General features: G+C 39.4%; 1 protein-coding gene across 1 annotated transcript in view; it reads left to right on the top strand.

The window, feature by feature from the left end:
* Positions 1-4,823, top strand: part of kctd3 (potassium channel tetramerization domain containing 3) — an 82,032-nt gene extending 77,209 nt beyond the window's left edge. Inside the window, exons 17-19 of the mRNA XM_034188027.1 lie at positions 576-714; positions 918-1,040; positions 1,616-4,823. Coding sequence (XP_034043918.1) covers positions 576-714; positions 918-1,040; positions 1,616-2,177 — 824 coding nt within the window. The 3' untranslated portion in view covers positions 2,178-4,823. The remainder of the gene's footprint in view (positions 1-575; positions 715-917; positions 1,041-1,615) is intronic.
* Positions 4,824-17,940: the final 13,117 nt, after the last annotated feature.

Raw genomic sequence — 17,940 nt, forward strand, 5'->3', positions numbered from 1 at the left:
GACTGAACCTGTCCCAACCTGAGTATTATTTTGAAATATTTGTCCGCACCCGACCTAACCCTTTGCACCCGGATCAGGTATCCACGCTTAAAATTGTAAGGACATGCAGATTCTGGACTAGTGCTATGTATGTCAGAGAAATCAGTTCTTCTTTACTGCCAGACACAGTCCTGGATGTCACAGGCGGTCCATGATGAATGTAAAAATACTTTAAGTCGTGAACTTCAGTTTAAACTGATCTAAATCATGCAGCGGGCACGTCAAGATGTGCAAATCGTTGTGTGGTCGCCTAGTTTTTCATACACTTTAATTCTTCCAGGGAGTTTTTCCTCGCCACTGTTGCAAATGTGCTTGTTTCGGGAGTGGGTAAGGTTTGACTGTAAACTTGTGAACCTTGTGAAGTGCCTTGGGGCAATTATGTTGTGATTTGGTGCTATATAAATAAATAGAGTTGAGTTGAATCATTTTAATTCCAGTTGTAATGGTGGTACTTGGAAAGCCAAATATTTTATGAGGTGGTACTTATTGTAAAAACATTGCATACCACTGTTCTAAAGCATCTTTTTGTTTTTCAGATGTAGGGGGGCCCACAGAGGAGGAGCTGCTGAAGCTGTTGGACCAGTGCGACCTCAGCACCTCACGCTGTGCAACACCAAACATTAGCCCCGCCCCCTCTGTACTCCATCACACACGCCTCCGAGAGTCTTGTTCTAGGTTAGAGATGGTACATGTCACATCAAAGACAAACAGACATAAATGCTGCCTTTAAATCTGCCTTGTTATTAATATTTTAACTATTTTTACAACTCTGCTGTCACTGCAACAGCAATAAATAACCTTTTGTTATATATTGTGCACCTCCAAGCACCGATGCACTTACTCCACCCTCCCCCTTTTCTTCTTCAAATCAAATGCAGCCTCCAGTTACAGGCTCAGGAGCCTGTTCTTGAGAACCAGCCAACCTATGGAGCTGTGCGGCCATACAGAGAGAGCCCCCTGCTGGCCCGTGCTCGACGAACCGAATCCTTCCACAGCTACCGGTGAAATAACGTTTTGTGTTCCAGAAACATTAGCACAGAAGTAACTGTGGTGTCATCATGCATCCTGATAATGAACTCACATCTGCCAACTGTACATGCTTTGGCCATTCTGATGCGACAAAATATTAGGCACAGAACATGAGATAACAAAAGAGAAATGATGGAACTGAACACAATGAGAACATCGAGCTTAGTGTTAGTGTGTATGTTGAAGAATGATCTAAGTCATTAATTTAGATTTCCCAGAGCCCACTCTAACCCACTCTGAGATGTTTTAGCTCTGTCATCTGTGCAAAGAACAAGTATAGTGTGTAAATTCTGATATTAAATATATTTTTAGAAATAATTTTAACAATTTCCTAACAAAAAAAGTTTGACACAAAATGCACCAATGCAGTAAAACTTTGCCAAATTTTAGTCACGAGGTTTCTGCCATGACAATTCCTACACTTTTTTTTGGTGGGGGGCAATGTTGGCAAGTTTGTGAAGTTTCATTTAGCTACTTTTGGTAAATGCTGACTCATCCTCTGCTCCTTTTTGCCCACAGTGACCTCCATCCCTCTTTGTTTTCACAGAGACTTTCAGAGCTTTAACCTGACACGATGTTCCCTCGAAAACGCAGAGGAGACGTGTGTCCAAGGCCCCACTGTGACCTCCAGTATCCGCCATTCACTCTGTGACTTTGGCCCTGAGGACAGCAAAAGGAGAGCCTCGGCCGTGGAGCTCTGGGTTTGCCGAACCCCTGCTACAAGCTATAGCGCTAATGTCAGCGCAGCGAAAACGTCTGGTCAAGAATCTCACCGGCAGCTTCCTGACACCCTGATTGCTGGAGGTGACGTTCGGCGAAAAGTGCACCCGCAGCCAGAAGACGGAGAGGGTGTGGGCTCTGGAGGAGAAGGAGTGAAGGCAGAGGGAAGTGTGAGGAAGAGGGGGGTACTTGAAGGAGGCTTTCTGGGGAGGAAGAAGGCTCCTCCTGTGCCCCAGCTCTCCTCCCTCCCCTCCACGTCTACTGGCTCTGAAGGGGGAGGCAGCGATTCCTCTGCCACTGCCTCCCCCTCCCCAACCAAAGTGTCTTCCTCCACCTCCCCACGACACAGGAAGCTGGCCCCTGAGCCCAATCAGGACAGCAGCCTGTGACGGGGCAGAAACATCACCCTGTCATTTCCTCTGGCTCAGCAGAAATATCTACACTTCTTGTAGGTGCATCTTGATGTCCGAAGCTGAATGTCACTGCAGAGGAGGGATGAAAGCTCACACTCCGGTTCCCCCTCAACCCGGTTTGAAAAAGTGGAAAAAACAGCAGAAGCATCAGTTTCTTTGGGATCCAACAACTGAACAGCAACAGCACTCCAGACAAACTGGCTCTCATTCAGTCCACTTCCTGCCCTGAATTTTTTTTTTAATTTAAACAATACATTAATTTAATGTAGAGCTACTGAAGTTTTGACAAAACAAGCAGCTAACACACTAACAGCATGGCATCTCGACTTGGGGGGAATACTTGTTTATACGTGTTTATATGGATCTATATAAATGTGCTAGGGGGCACTTTAGCTCCCATTAGCTCAGCTTATGTTTGGAGATTTTTGTTTTTGTTGTTGTTAGATGGATTTAGGAGACTGGTGACCAGCCAGGAAGGTTCACTTTTAGTGCCGAGTTTAAAACAGGTGCAGAAAAGCTGCAGTATTTTTGCTTTAGGTGTTGATGGTTAATTTTCAGTTTAATGAGAAGGTGTGCTGTGGCACAGATGTCGCTGCCCTTTTCTCTGGAAGCTGCATATGTACCTGCAGATACATTCATTACCTTATCAAGGTTCACTGTAATAGGTTTTGCAAACCAACTGTGGATTATTTTTAGTAGGAGTCTCAAACAGTTTGAAGATGACAGGTGATCACTACACACCCCATTCTACTGGCGAATGGATTTGGCACTTTTATTCAGGCAGAACCTTTGACACTTTTAGGTCAACTGTGAAAAAATGGATTTTCACTTTAACTCCTTCCTGACTCCTTAAGTTTATCAGCCGCTTAAATGCAGATTTGAAATTTACCTTCTCTCAGACACCATACCCGCAGCTGATACGGTAGCAAACGGACGGTATAAAGTAGTTCCAGTAGCCATCAGGCCTCTGGATTTGTTTTACTGTGCAATTTCCACACAAAAGCTTCAGGGTTAGTGAATGTTAGCCTGTAATAAGCAGGTATGTGACTTCTTTCACTACAGATGTACAATGAAAAATAAACACTCAACCATGTAAAACATTCCAACTGGAATTTAAAAATCATACATTATTAGCAGGCAGCAGGAGGGCAGGTTCACGTCTGCTGGGGACTTTGATCTAATTCATCATTACTTGAAGGCATTGATTCAATGCATGATAATATTAGTCTGCGTTAGGAAGAAAATCTGATTTCTAACACTTTGTAATGTAGAGATGATCTTTTCCTTTATGCCTAAATATAGAAATTATTCAGTGGATTCTGTTGCTAATCGGAAACAAAAAGCTCAAATGTGCCAACAAAAATTAAAACCTATATTAATTGCAGTTGATCCTATTCAAAGCATTGTTTCACAGTGGTGCCTGGAAAACACCATGCTAAGTTGTTTTGTTTTTTTTCTTTTTCCTCCCCTCCGTATAACACGCACACCTCATCATGTGTACCTACACTAGATCACTTTTAATATAACAGATTTTATGGTCTTGTTTTGGAAGACTGTTGGCAGTGCCTTATTTAACTTAGTTGACGTTATCAGTTCAGCTGTGGTTTGGTTTTACTGAAAAATCTTCTGACCAAAAGGCTTGTGAAGGTGGTGCCACAAACCTGGAGTGTGCACTTCGGATTTGGATGGCAGTGCTGTACTTATCCTAGACATACACACAGGCTAACACAGACGTCGTGACTGTGTGACAGGTTACTGATGAGTGATATCGATTGTAAATAATCCTGCAGTCGGAAAGTCCATCAAAAAGTCAAAATGTAAAAATTTGCTGCTGTTGCTCATGTGTTAGCCGAGTGAGGTGACAGTGCTTAAAAAAAAGGTGCAGTATAAAGGCTGATAACATTCAGCAGGATTAGATTATGCAACAGCAACCCTGATTGGCTGCCATCGTCGACCTGCTTCTTCACTTAACAGTCTTGGTTTAATGTCCAGTATTTATGATTCCGTATCTGAAAAGAAGTGAGGCAAACACTTCAGTCAAGAAAAAAAAAATAAATAAACATGACACACTGTAAAACAGGTGGTGTTTTGGAATATTAATTTTCCAAATCTAGCAGTAAGTCGATGTTAGTACTGCATACGGCTGTGTGGTCACTGTGTAAAAATGTAAATTTTCATATACTAACCATGAAAAGTCAGACATTAACCTAAAGTGGATGCACTGATGTGTTTGATGCTAATATTTAATATGTTAATATTATACTATTGTTCTCCATATTGCTGATAATATCTGGCCTATATTGATATTACCATATTATTGGACCTAACTGCGTTTACACTTGCACTATTAAGGCTCATAGTATTTTTCAGTACCTGTGAGCATTACATGAAGCATATTTGGGGATGTTACCGTCTGTCTGCAGTTCCTCTTTGGCTCTGTTTACATTAGATTTCAGCCAGATGCTTGTGAGCTAAAAGGAAAATATATCTGTACAGTGCTGTTATTTTGTGTAAGAAATTTTGAATTGTTGTAATATTTAATATTTCTTACAAACCCACAAAGAAATGTCTCCATTCAGAGTCAGTGTTGTTGAAATTTAAAGTATAAATGTATTCACTAAAGGCAATTCTGCATGGACATTTTCCATCAAGTGTCACAAGAAAAGAGAAAAAATAATGTAAAATTGTAGTACTGCATTTATAAACACAGTGCTCTGCAAAAAATTGAGGTGACAAAACTTTATTTGGTCTCCTGTGATTTATCAGAGATTGGGTACCAATATGGCTTTAATCAGGTTTTTTATATTTATTACTCAGTGATTATCAGGAACTGTTACTGCGTGGTTGTGGCCTGGGTGGTCACCTACAAAGAAATCCTATATACAGTAGTGTTCAGAATAATAGTACTATGTGACTAAAAAGATTAATCCAGGTTTTGAGTATATTTCCTATTGTTACATGGGAAACAAGGTACCAATAGATTCAGTAGATTCTCACAAATCCAACAAGACCAAGCATTCATGATATGGACACTCTTAAGGGCTATGGGGGGGGGGGGGGGAATAGTAGAAAAGGGGGTGTCACAATAATAGTAGTGTGGCATTCAGTCATTGAGTTCGTCAGTTTTGTGGAACAAACAGGTGTGAATCAGGTGTCCTCTATTTAAGGATGAAGCCAGCACCTGTTGAACATGCTTTTCTCTTTGAAAGCCTGAGGACAGTGGGACGTTCAAGACATTGTTCAGAAGAACAGCATAGTTTGAGTAAAAAGTTGATTGGAGAGGGGAAAACTTATATGCAGGTGCAAAAAATTATAGGCTGTTCATCTACAATGATCTCCAATGCTTTAAAATGGACAAAAAAACAAACAGACACGTGGAATAAAACGGAAAACAACCATCAAAATGGATAGAATAACCAGAATGGCAAAGGCTCACCCATTGATCAGCTCCAGGATGATCAGACAGTCTGGAGTTACCTGTGAGTGCTGTGACAGAAGACGCCTGTGTGAAGCTAATTTATTTGCAAGAATCCCCCGCGAAGTCCCTCTGTTAAATAAAAGACGTGCAGAAGAGGTTACAATTTGCCAAAGAACACATCAACTGGCTTAAAGAGAAATGAAGGAATATTCTGTGGACTGATGAGAGTAAAATTGTTCTTTTTGGGTCCAAGGGCCGCAGACAGTTTGTGAGACAACCGCCAAACTCTGAATTAAAGCCACAGTTCACAGTGAAGACAGTGAAGCATGGTGGAGCAAGCATCATGACATGGGCATGTTTCTCCTACTATGGTGTTGGGCCTATATATCGCATACCAGGTATCATGGATCAGTGTGAATATGTCAAAATACTTGAAGAGGTCATGTTGCCTTATGCTGAAGAGGACATGCCCTTGAAATGGGTGTTTCAACAAGACATTGACCCCAAGCACACGAGTAAACCAGCAAAATCTTGGTTCCAAACCAGCAAAATTAATGCCTCGCAGATGTGAAGAAATCATGAAAAACTGTGGTTATACAACTAAATACTAGTTTAGTGATTCACAGGATTGCTAAAAAAGCAGTTTGAAGATAATAGTTTTGAGTTTGTAGCGTCAACAGCAGATGCTACTATTATTGTGAACACCCCCTTTTCTACTTTTTTTTTTTTACTAATAGCCCAATTTCATAGCCTTAAGAGTGTGCATATCATGAATGCTTGGTCTTGTTGGATTTGTGAGAATCTACTGGTGCCTTGTTTCCCATGTAACAATAAGAAATATACTCAAAACCTGGATTAATCTTTTTAGTCACATAGCACAACTATTATTCTGAACACTACTGTATGAGATCTGTAACATGAAAATTGGTTTATTTTATGAAGTAGAATACAAATCTTATGTTGAGATTTATCCTGGAATAGAAAGGTTTGGAAATTTACATTTGATTTTCTGTTGACAGTGATGAAGGGGAAAATAATCTAAACTTACCAAAATTCCAGTGTTCCTAAAACTTTTGCACAGTACTGTATAGATGAATGTGAGTGTTGAGTATTGTTTGAAAAATTGCTTTTATCGTAAAAGTGAAAAACTGAAAGACTATTTACAGTATATCTATGCCATAGCAAAAAATGGCTTAACGTTAAAGTAAAACCTAAATAAACAGAATAAATGTTAAACATAAGTGTGTACCAGATTATCTCTAAATCAAATCCTTGTACTAAAATCTCTGGCTATTAATAACATTTTTATCATCAGTCCATAAATTTGCAAGTTATCTTGTCCACAGGCAAAATGAGGCAGAAATTGAATGTTTACAATGGCCCATAGGACCTCAACACTTCAACATTAAGATGACACTCGCAACCACAGAAGACATTTACAAATACAAAAGTACCAGCATCACCACAACAGTGGGTAGGTGCATAAAAAAACCTGGCCAATTAAAAAGTGTTTGCTAACATGGGAGGACATAAACACAACCTATAGCATGTGCAACAATTTAATTTGACGTCTGCTGCAAATTCTTACAGCACAAAGGCTTTGCAGAGGTTCATAACACAACGGAAGTGCAACACATCTGCCAAAAGGACTTGACCTGACTTCTTCTCTTCACTACATTAATAAAATAATGTGAAAAGCTATCTTAAGTGTAATGTAATCAATAAAATAAACTTACTGAGCTCCGCTGACCAGGTAACGGTAATATAAAGAGAGTGCAATGTTAAAGTTGAAGTCCTTCAGGCAGAAACTTTCGTTTGTGTTGTATTCCTGTTGCATTGTGAAGCTTTGCAAAGTGTTTGGGTGCATCGTGTGAATTTGCAGCCGAGAAAGTTTTACACGTGCTGCCGGTTATGTTCATCTTCTCTGTGTTTGCATGGTTTTATTTTAAATCTACTACCTGGTGTTGAATTGACACATTTGTTTTTTGCTGGTGTCTTAGCTTGGAGGTGTTGTGGCCCCTATCGGCCTCCATAGCCTTTGGTGAGGTAAATAATAAATGGCAGAGTTTGGCTTGTATGTTGGTAATGTTTTTTGTTTGATTTTTTTTTTTTTTTTTATGTTTTTCCTAATTTTAATGATTTTTTTCCCCCCTCATTGTAAATATTACATTGTTCTCACACCATTAACTTCAGAGGTCACGGCAATCTTAATGTTCAATGACAATTTTGAATTCACACAAACCAAAACCATTACACAGCGAGGACGAATGGTTACAGAATACTTTAATTGTACCGCCTGTAACTTTTAAATGTTAAGGCAGTGAACACATTTTTTTTTTTTTTTTTTTCTGGGGGAAAAAAAATGAAAATCTGCAGTTATTGTTTGTGAGGATCACTTGTCAGAGTGTATGATTTTGTTTTTGTTCAAATGTCACGTGTCTCCATAGCTCTTTTATTTCACTAACCTTCCCACTGAGACGTCTCCTCCTGTAGATGGTGTGTGTCGGCATCGTGATTTATGAGTTTAATAAAAGTGTGTGTGTCTCAGGGCTGTACTGTCCCTTACAGTTAGTTGAGCAGCTCTGTTTTCACAGCCGCTCCCTCCCTCGGTGGCTGACAGTGGCTGTGAATGTTTCAGAAACGCCCTTGTCAGAGCGCTGTCCTTGAGCGAGGGCACACTCGTTCCTGCCAGTTTGCTCATTTCAGACTTGCCTTGAAGTCCCCTGAAGGGATGCAGGAGCAACACTAAATTATGGCTGCATGATTTTGATGCTGATACTGACCCTCGTGTGTGTGTGTGTGTGTGTGTGTGTGTGTGTGTGTGTGTGTGTGTGTGTGTGTGTGTGTGTGTGTGTGTGTGTGTGTGTGTGTGTGTGTGTGTGTGTGTGTGTGTGTGTGTGTGGCTTCATAGCAGCTGGTTCTTTGTCTTCTTTTGTCTGGGGAAAATTTGATGCCAACCATCAAATTTTAAGTAAATAAAAAATGTAGCTGTAGAGATTTCAGTAACAGTGGGTTGTTTTGAAAAACTCACATTCATGTTTCTGGGACTTCAGCCTTTGAGACCGAGACACGTGGGGCAAGCTTCTGAGGTCATGAGGTCTCTGGACAGAGGTGTTTGGTGATGCTTATACAGTGCACCCGGAAAGTATTCGCAGCGCATCATCTTTTTGTAATGTTACAGCCTTATTCCAAAATAGGGATTTTTTTTTTCCCCCTCAAAATTTTACTCACAACATCCCATTATGACATGAAAAAAGTTTTTTTTTTTTTTTTTTTCCCAAATTTATTAAAAATAAAAAACTAAGAAATCGCATGCTCTATTCTCAGTACTTTGTTGATGTACCTTTGGCAGCAATTACAACCTCAAGTCTTCTTGAATATGATGCCACAAGCTTGGTGCACCAATCTTTGGGCAGTTTTGTCCATTCCTCTTTGCAGCACCTCTCAAGCTCCATCAGGTTGGATGGGGAGTGTCGGTGCACAGACATTTTCACATCTCTACAGAGATGTTCGTTTGGATTGCAGTGGGGAATAAGTTTCATTACACTAGAAGTCTTTCAGAAAGCGCTGTAACTAGGTTTAAGGATATGATTCCTTCGTTATGTTCTCTAATGTCATATACCAACACAGAGCAGAGTAGCTACCTAAACTCTGTAAGGGAGTTAGAGTATCTCGTCAATAGTTTTACATCCTCTTTGAAGACAACTTTGGATGCTGTAGCTCCTCTGAAAAAGAGAGCTTTAAATCAGAAGTGTCTGACTCCGTGGTATAACTCACAAACTCGTAGCTTAAAGCAGATAACCCGTAAGTTGGAGAGGAAATGGCGTCTCACTAATTTAGAAGATCTTCACTTAGCCTGGAAAAAGAGTTTGTTGCTCTATAAAAAAGCCCTCCGTAAAGCTAGGACATCTTTCTACTCATCACTAATTGAAGAAAATAAGAATAACCTCAGGTTTCTTTTCAGCACTGTAGCTAGGCTGACAAAGAGTCAGAGCTCTATTGAGCTGAGTATTCCATTAACTTTAACTAGTAATGACTTCATGACTTTCTTTGCTAACAAAATTTTGACTATTAGAGAAAAAATTACTCATAACCATCCCAAAGATGTATCGTTATCTTTGGCTGCTTTCAGTGATGCCGGTATTTGGTTAGACTCTTTCTCTCCGGTTGTTCTGGCTGAGTTATTTTCATTGGTTGCTTCGTCCAAACCATCGGCATGTTTATTGGACCCCATTCCTGCCAGGCTGTTCAAGGAAGTCCTACCATTATTTAATGCTTCAATCTTAAATATGATCAATTTATCTTTGTTAGTTGGTTATGTACCACAGGCCTTTAAGGTGGCAGTAATTAAACCATTACTTAAAAAGCCATCACTTGACCCAGCTATCTTAGCTAATTATAGGCCAATTTCCAACCTTCCTTTTCTCTCAAAGATTCTTGAGAGGGTAGTTGTAAAACAGTTAACTGATCACCTGCAGAGGAATGGTCTATTTGAAGAGTTTCAGTCAGGTTTTAGAATTCATCATAGTACAGAAACAGCATTAGTGAAGGTTACAAATGATCTTCTTATGGCTTTGGACAGTGGACTTATCTCTGTGCTTGTTCTGTTGGACCTCAGTGCTGCTTTTGATACTGTTGACCATAACATTTTATTACAGAGATTAGAGCATGTCATAGGTATTAAAGGCACTGCGCTGCGGTGGTTTGAATCATATTTGTCTAATAGATTACAGTTTGTTCATGTAAATGGGGAATCTTCTTCACAGACTAAAGTTAATTATGGAGTTCCACAAGGTTCTGTGCTAGGACCAATTTTATTCACTTTATACATGCTTCCCTTAGGCAGTATTATTAGACGGTATTGCTTAAATTTTCATTGTTACGCAGATGATACCCAGCTTTATCTATCCATGAAGCCAGAGGATACACACCAATTAGCTAAACTGCAGGATTGTCTTACAGACATAAAGACATGGATGACCTCTAATTTCCTGCTTTTAAACTCAGATAAAACTGAAGTTATTGTACTTGGCCCCACAAATCTTAGAAGCATGGTGTCTAACCAGATCGTTACTCTGGATGGCATTTCCCTGATCTTTAGTAATACTGTGAGAAATCTTGGAGTCATTTTTGATCAGGATATGTCATTCAAAGCGCATATCAAACAAATATGTAGGACTGCCTTTTTGCATTTACGCAATATCTCTAAAATCAGAAAGGTCTTGTCTCAGAGTGATGCTGAAAAACTAATTCATGCATTTATTTCCTCTAGGCTGGACTATTGTAATTCATTATTATCAGGTTGTCCTAAAAGTTCCCTAAAAAGCCTTCAGTTGGTTCAGAATGCTGCAGCTAGAGTATTGACGGGGACTAGCAGGAGAGAGCATATCTCACCCGTGTTGGCCTCTCTTCATTGGCTTCCTGTTAATTCTAGAATAGAATTTAAAATTCTTCTTCTTACTTATAAGGTTTTGAATAATCAGGTCCCATTTTATCTTAGGGACCTCGTAGTACCATATTACCCCATTAGAGCGCTTCGTTCTCAGACTACGGGCTTACTTGTAGTTCCTAGGGTTTGTAAGAGTAGAATGGGAGGCAGAGCCTTCAGCTTTCAGGCTCCTCTCCTGTGGAACCAGCTCCCAATTCAGATCAGGGAGACAGATACCCTCTCTACTTTTAAGATTAGGCTTAAAACTTTCCTTTTCGCTAAGGCTTATAGTTAGGGCTGGATCGGGTGACCCTGGACCATCCCTTGGTTATGCTGCTTTAGACGTAGATTGTGGGGGGGTTCCCATGATGCACTGTTTCTTTCTCTTTTTGCTCCGTATGCATCACTCTGCATTTAATCATTAGTGATCGATCTCTGCCCCCCTTCACGGCATGTCTTTTTCCTGGTTTTTTCCCTCAGCCCCAACCAGTCTCAGCAGAAGGCTGCCCCTCCCTGAGCCTGGTTCTGCTGGAGGTTTCTTCCTGTTAAAAGGGAGTTTTTCCTTCCCACTGTTGCCAAGTGCTTGCTCATAGGGGGTCGTTTTGACCGTTGGGGTTTTTCATAATTATTGTATGGCCTTGCCTTACAATATGGAGCGCCTTGGGGCAACTGTTTGTTGTGATTTGGTGCTATATAAGAAAAAAGTTGATTGATTGATTGATTGATTCAGGTCAGGGCTCTGGCTGGGCCATTCAAGAGTGCTGTGGAGCAGGTTTTCATCCAGGATGTCTCTGCACATTGCTGCATTCATCGTTCCTTCAATCCTGACTTGCCTCCCAGTTCCTGCCACTGAAAAACATCCCCACAGCATGATGCTGCCACCACCATGCTTCACTGTAGGGATGGTGACTGGTTTCCTCCAAACATAACACCTGGCATTCACACCAAAGAGTTCAATCTTTGTCTCATCAGACCAGAGAATTTTGTCTCTCATGGTCTGAAACCCCTTCAGGTACCTTTTGGTAAACTCCAGGTGGGCTGCTCATGTGCCTTTTACTGAGGAGTGGCTTCCATCTGGCCACTCTCCCATACAGGCCTGATTGGTGGATTGCTGCAGATGGTTGTCCTTCTAGAAGGTTCTCCTCTCTCCACAGAGGAATGCTGGAGCTCTGAAAGAGTGACCATCAGGTTCTTGGTCACTTCCGTGATTAAGGCCCTTCTGCCCAATCAGAGAATTCCTTTGACTTCATGCTTGGTTTGTACGCTGACATGCACCGTCAACTGTAGGACCTTATATGTAGACAGGTGTGTACCTTTCCAAATCATGTCCAATCAACTGTGTTTACCCCAGGTGGACTCCATTTAAGCTGTACAAACATCTCAAGGATGATCAGTGGAAACAGGATACACACACACAAATCTTCAATTACATACTCTAATTTAGGGTCATGGGGGAGTGGGGGCTGGAGCCTATTCTAGCAGTCATAGGGTGTGAAAGACAGGACACCAGTCTGTCACAGGGCTGAAACAAGGCACCTGAGCTCAATTTTGAGCTTCATGGCAAAGGCTGTTAATATTTATATACATATGGTTTCTTAGTTTGTTTTTTAAATAAATTTGCAAAAATGTAAAAAAGAAAAAACTTTTTCACATTGTCATTATGGGGATTGTGTGTAGAATTTTGACAAAAATAAATAAATAAATTTCACCCTTTTTGGAATAAGACTGTAACATACCAAAATGTAGAAATAGTGAAGCACTGTGAATACTTTCCAGGAGCATGGTGCCTCTGCAGGAGAATGACTGTCTTTAGGGTTTAGTTTCCTGTCTTACTGTATGATGTGACACTGACCTAAGGCGACAACTGGATGTCTTTTAGCGGATCCTTGGATACCACTGAAACGACTTTGTGTCAAGACTGACATGAGGAGTATCACTTGCATTGTGAGGTAATGTCAGCTAGATTCAAACTCATAGTTTCTCTACAGTTTCTCTGCATAATCCAGCATTCACGTGCCTCAGTGCTGAGGACTCCAGCTTGACGCCCACATTTCACATGGCTGCGGCAGATGAATGGTGACATTGTAGAGGTGGGTGGGGATGGACCACTTGTCTGTCTGGGTGGTTGCCATCCAGTTAAGAAGAGCGTTATGGTGTGGATGTGGTAACATGCACCACCAGTGCACGCCCCCAGACCTGACCTGACCTTATGTGCAATAATATGTATGTAATGCTTAAAAAACAGCTTACACTGCTTCTTTTAACATATAACACCATTATTACCTCCACCAATCAAGTTGTTTTCACCCCTGTTTGTTTGTGGAACATATATATTTCATATGTGATTATGATTTTTTTTTTTAAACAAAGGATTCATATCCTGATAGGCAAGAACAGATTCAATTTTCTAGGTCAAAGTCAGGAAAAATCTTGAAAAATTTAAAAGATCCCCATCTTTAACATTGAAATGATTTATTATTATTCTTAACTATCAAAAAAGCTCATAATTCTTTCTTATTTGATATTATGTACATATTATGTAGGATAGTATCATTTGTTGACTGACAAAGTTTGATCTGGGTCTAGTCCAGATAACAGATATTGTGGCCATTTAAATTTAATATTGAAAAAGCCATTTGGTGTACATTTTACATTATATGTCAATCAAAAGTGCCTCAAGCACTCTGATTTTTCTGTTATGGATTTGCCTACACCACCAAAAATTGGATGGAGGTTCAAATTTTATGCCTGCTCTGTGAAAATTATCTGAAAAAGAAATCAGAAACAGAAGTTTGAAAAAACTGATAACACCACAAAAAAAAAAAAAAAAAAAGATTTAAATGCATGAACTAAATACATAGGCCTGACAACTTTGACCTTGAATTTTTTTTCCAAAGTAAAAACTTGTGGAATTGGAAACTACTGCAATGTTGCTGGAGGTTTGTGCTCTACGAGTGCGGTGCTCAAGGTTTAGCTGTGTTCCCTGCTACACTGCACACGTTACATATGTTACAAATTTTCCTCAGCATGTGTCTCTACACCTGTTCAACACTGAAATCCACAATGGACAAACAAAATTGGGTTTTTGAGCTTGTGAAGCTTTATATTGTCATGTGTTTTATATTTAAGTTTCATTTTGTCCCCACTTGGCTATATGGTACACTTGTGTGTTATTTTGTGCTGCTGCTTCTAAACATTGACATCTCCTGTATTCATGATGGAGTTAAAAAAAAAATTAACATGTTCATGTTGTTTGGCTCTTTTTTGTTTATAGTGTAGGCGTGTTTTCCTTTAGTAAAGAAGAATATTTGACTCAGTTTGAGTTCAATTTATTTATATCATGCCAAATCGGCAAATAAGTTGCCCCAAGGCGCTTCACATGGGTAAGGTCAAACCTCATCAACACCCCCGAGCAAGCACACAGGCAACAGCAGTAAGGAAAAACTTCCTCTGGTGTTTTTTGAGGAAGAAAGCTCAAGTAGACCAGACTCAGAGGGGTGAGCCACTGCTTAGGCTATTCTAAGAGTAAGAGAGACCAGATGAAGTACAAACAGTCATCAAACATGCAAAACAAAATCAAATTCAAAATCAAGTACAAAGTGCAATTGTAGGTTGTTGTAAAAGTGTCCATTTGGGCAAGAGTCATGTGTAAGTATGCATCTGGGTCATCAGCCAGTTGATGTCTGTTAAATGACTACATTAACAAAGTACTTCCAGACAAATGTATTTATTAACACATAAATTGTTTTAAGACTGGGAAACCAGCAACATATAGTCATGATAAAGTGGTATTGTGACATCTACTGTGTAAACATGTTACAATATAAAGAACAAGAGTAGAAAGCTTTTTTAACCACGAGTCATTTATCATCACAACAATGATCACAGATTCATTGATAAATACAACATGCTGTGTAATAATCATAAATAATACTGTCAGTGTAAGAAAAGTGTCATCATACCTTAACTTTTAAAACACAAGTCAATAACATTACAAAGAATTTTAACATGTTTTGATCAAGATTGTAACATTTAGCCCAGTCTGCCATAACTAGTCATGCTTTTTCATCTACAAAATCAAGAGAAAAGAGGTCAACCTGGAGATTATTTAGTTTGATGCAAAGCAGAAAATCAGGCAGCAACAGTCAATAGCTTAAAAAAAGCATTGCTTTTGATATATCCATACTAGTATATGTCCACAAATTCTATAGATTGGAAAGAACAGGTCTGATATTTAGGCTTTACATTCACTTTGATAAGACGGCACATCTGGGATGCTGTGATACATTTAAGACACACACAAAAAGTTGGCATTTTTGTCATCACACAAACTAAGATTCAGGGCATTTGTCTTACTAACAACCTATTGCTCTTGAAAATGTACAGTTAAGAAGCACAATAAAGTTGAGACAGAAGTAGTGACAGCCAGCATCAACATTTCTTACATTGATGTTGTATGCAGGTATGTTTGGGAATAGTCAACATTGAATTGGCACACAGTAATATTTGCAAAACTTTATAGTGGTTACACACAATCTCACTTCAACTACAGCTCAATCAACTCTATCGTTAATTAAAATTATATGTATTAAATTATATGTACTATGATAAAGTTGATGCAACACTATTTGTTGTGGGGCTGTATATAATCACTACAGAGCATTTTTCTCCACAAAACTTCTGGTGCAGATCATCCTTGTTCAAGCTAAATATTACTGGCATGCAGTGCATCTGGAAAGTATTCATAGTGCTTCACTCTTTCCAATTTTTTTTTCTTTTTTTTTTGCAGCCTTTTTCCAAAAAGGATGAAATTATTTTTTTCCCTCAAAATTCTACACACAATACCCCATAATGACAATGTGAAAATATTTTTTTATTTGTTTTTGTGCAAATTTATTAAAAATAAAACAACTTAGAAATCACATGTACCCACAGTTGTGCTCAAAATATGACATATCCTTGTAGAATTTTGGATTATTTATGTATTTATTTTTTGGGGCCATTTTTTTTAGAGAATATGAATGATAACACAAAACTTTATTTCCATTCATGGTTAGTGGTTGTGTGAAGCCATTTATTGTCAAAGTGTTTACTCTTTTTAAATCATAATGACAACAGAAACTACCCAAATGACCGGGAACAAAAGTTCACATACTCCAGTTGTTAATACAGTGTATTGACCCCTTTAGCATCAATGACAGCATGGAGTCTTTTGTGGTAGTTGTGGACGTGGCTCTTTATCTTCTCTGATGGTAAAGCTGCCCATTCTTCTGGGCAAAAAGCCTCCAGTTCCTGTAAATTCTTGGGCGGTCTTGCATAAACTGCATATTTGAGATCTCCCCAGTGGCTCAATAATATTGAGATCAGGAGACTGAGATAGCCACTCCAGAACCTTCATTTTATTCTGCTGTAGCCAATGACAGATCGACTTGGCCTTGTATTTTGGATTGTTGTCATGTTGAAATGCCCAAGTACATCCCATGCGCAGCTTTGGGGCTGATGAGTTAAAATTTTCCTCCAGTATTTTCTGATAACATCATTAATCCTGCCATCAATTCTGACCAAGTTTCTTGTGCCTTTTTTAGCTCACACATACCCAAAACATCAGCGATCCACCTCCATGCTTCTCAGCAGGAAGAGTGTACCTTTTAATCATAAGCCTTGTTGACTCCTCTACAAATGTAACATATGGTTGTGGCCAAAAAGTTCAATTGTGGTCTCATCACTCCAAATAACTTTGTTCTCTGTGCTGTTAGGCATATTGTAAGTGGGATACCATTACAAAGCCATTACTACACAAATGTAGTAATGGCTTTCTTCTGGCAATTCCACCATGCAGACCATTTTTCTTCAAGTACCTCCTTATTGTGCATCTTGAAACAGCCACATCACTTTTTTTTAGAGAGTCCTGTATTTCAGCTGAGGTTTTTCTTTGCATCCCAAACAATTTTCCTGACAGTTTTTGCTGAAATTTTTGTTGGTCTACCTGACCGTGGTTTGGGTCCAACAGCATACCTCATGTTCCATTTCTTAGAGTTTGAACACTGCTGATTGGCATTCTCAGTCCCTTGGTTATATTTTTATATCCCTTCTCTGTTTTATACAGTTCGACTACATTTTCTTTGACAATTCTTTTGCTTTCCCTATGACTCAGAAATAAGAAACATCAGTGCAGCACCGGATGAAAGACGCAAGGGTCTGTCAGAAACTCACTGACCTTTTATACACACACACTGATTGCAAGAAACCAGATCACAGGTGAGGATGGTCACCTTTTGTAACCATTCAAACCTGTTTGTGTAAACTTGTGTGCATGTTATCAGGCCAAAATCACCAGGTTATGTCAACTTTTGATCAGGGGATTTGGTTAGTTTCTGTTGCCATTATGATTTAAAGAGTGTAAACACAGTTGTTTGACAATAAATGGCTTCACACAGCCACTAACCATGAGTGGAAAAAAAGTTTTGTGGTATCATTCATATTCTCTGAAAAATGCCAAAAACATCAAAAATTCTGTCTGTAAACATATGAGTACAAATGTAAGTATTCACAGCCTTTGCCATGAAGCTCAAAATTGAGCTCAGGTGCATCCTGTTTCCACTGATCATGCTTGAGATGTTTCGACAGCTTAACTGGAGTCCACCTGGGGTACATTCAGTTCATTGGACATGCTTTGGAAACACACACCTGTCCACATAAACGGTCCCACAGTTGACAGTTCATGTCAGACCACAAACCAAGCTCAAGTCTCAAGGCACAAATATGGGGAAGGGTACAGAAACATTTCTGCTACTGTGAAGGTCAATCAATCAATCAATCAATCAACTTTTTTCTTGTATAGCGCCAAATCACAACAAACAGTTGCCCCAAGGCGCTCCAATGAGCACAGTGGC

The sequence above is a fragment of the Thalassophryne amazonica genome, chromosome 2 (assembly GCF_902500255.1).
Source record: "Thalassophryne amazonica chromosome 2, fThaAma1.1, whole genome shotgun sequence".
NCBI lineage: Eukaryota > Metazoa > Chordata > Actinopteri > Batrachoidiformes > Batrachoididae > Thalassophryne > Thalassophryne amazonica.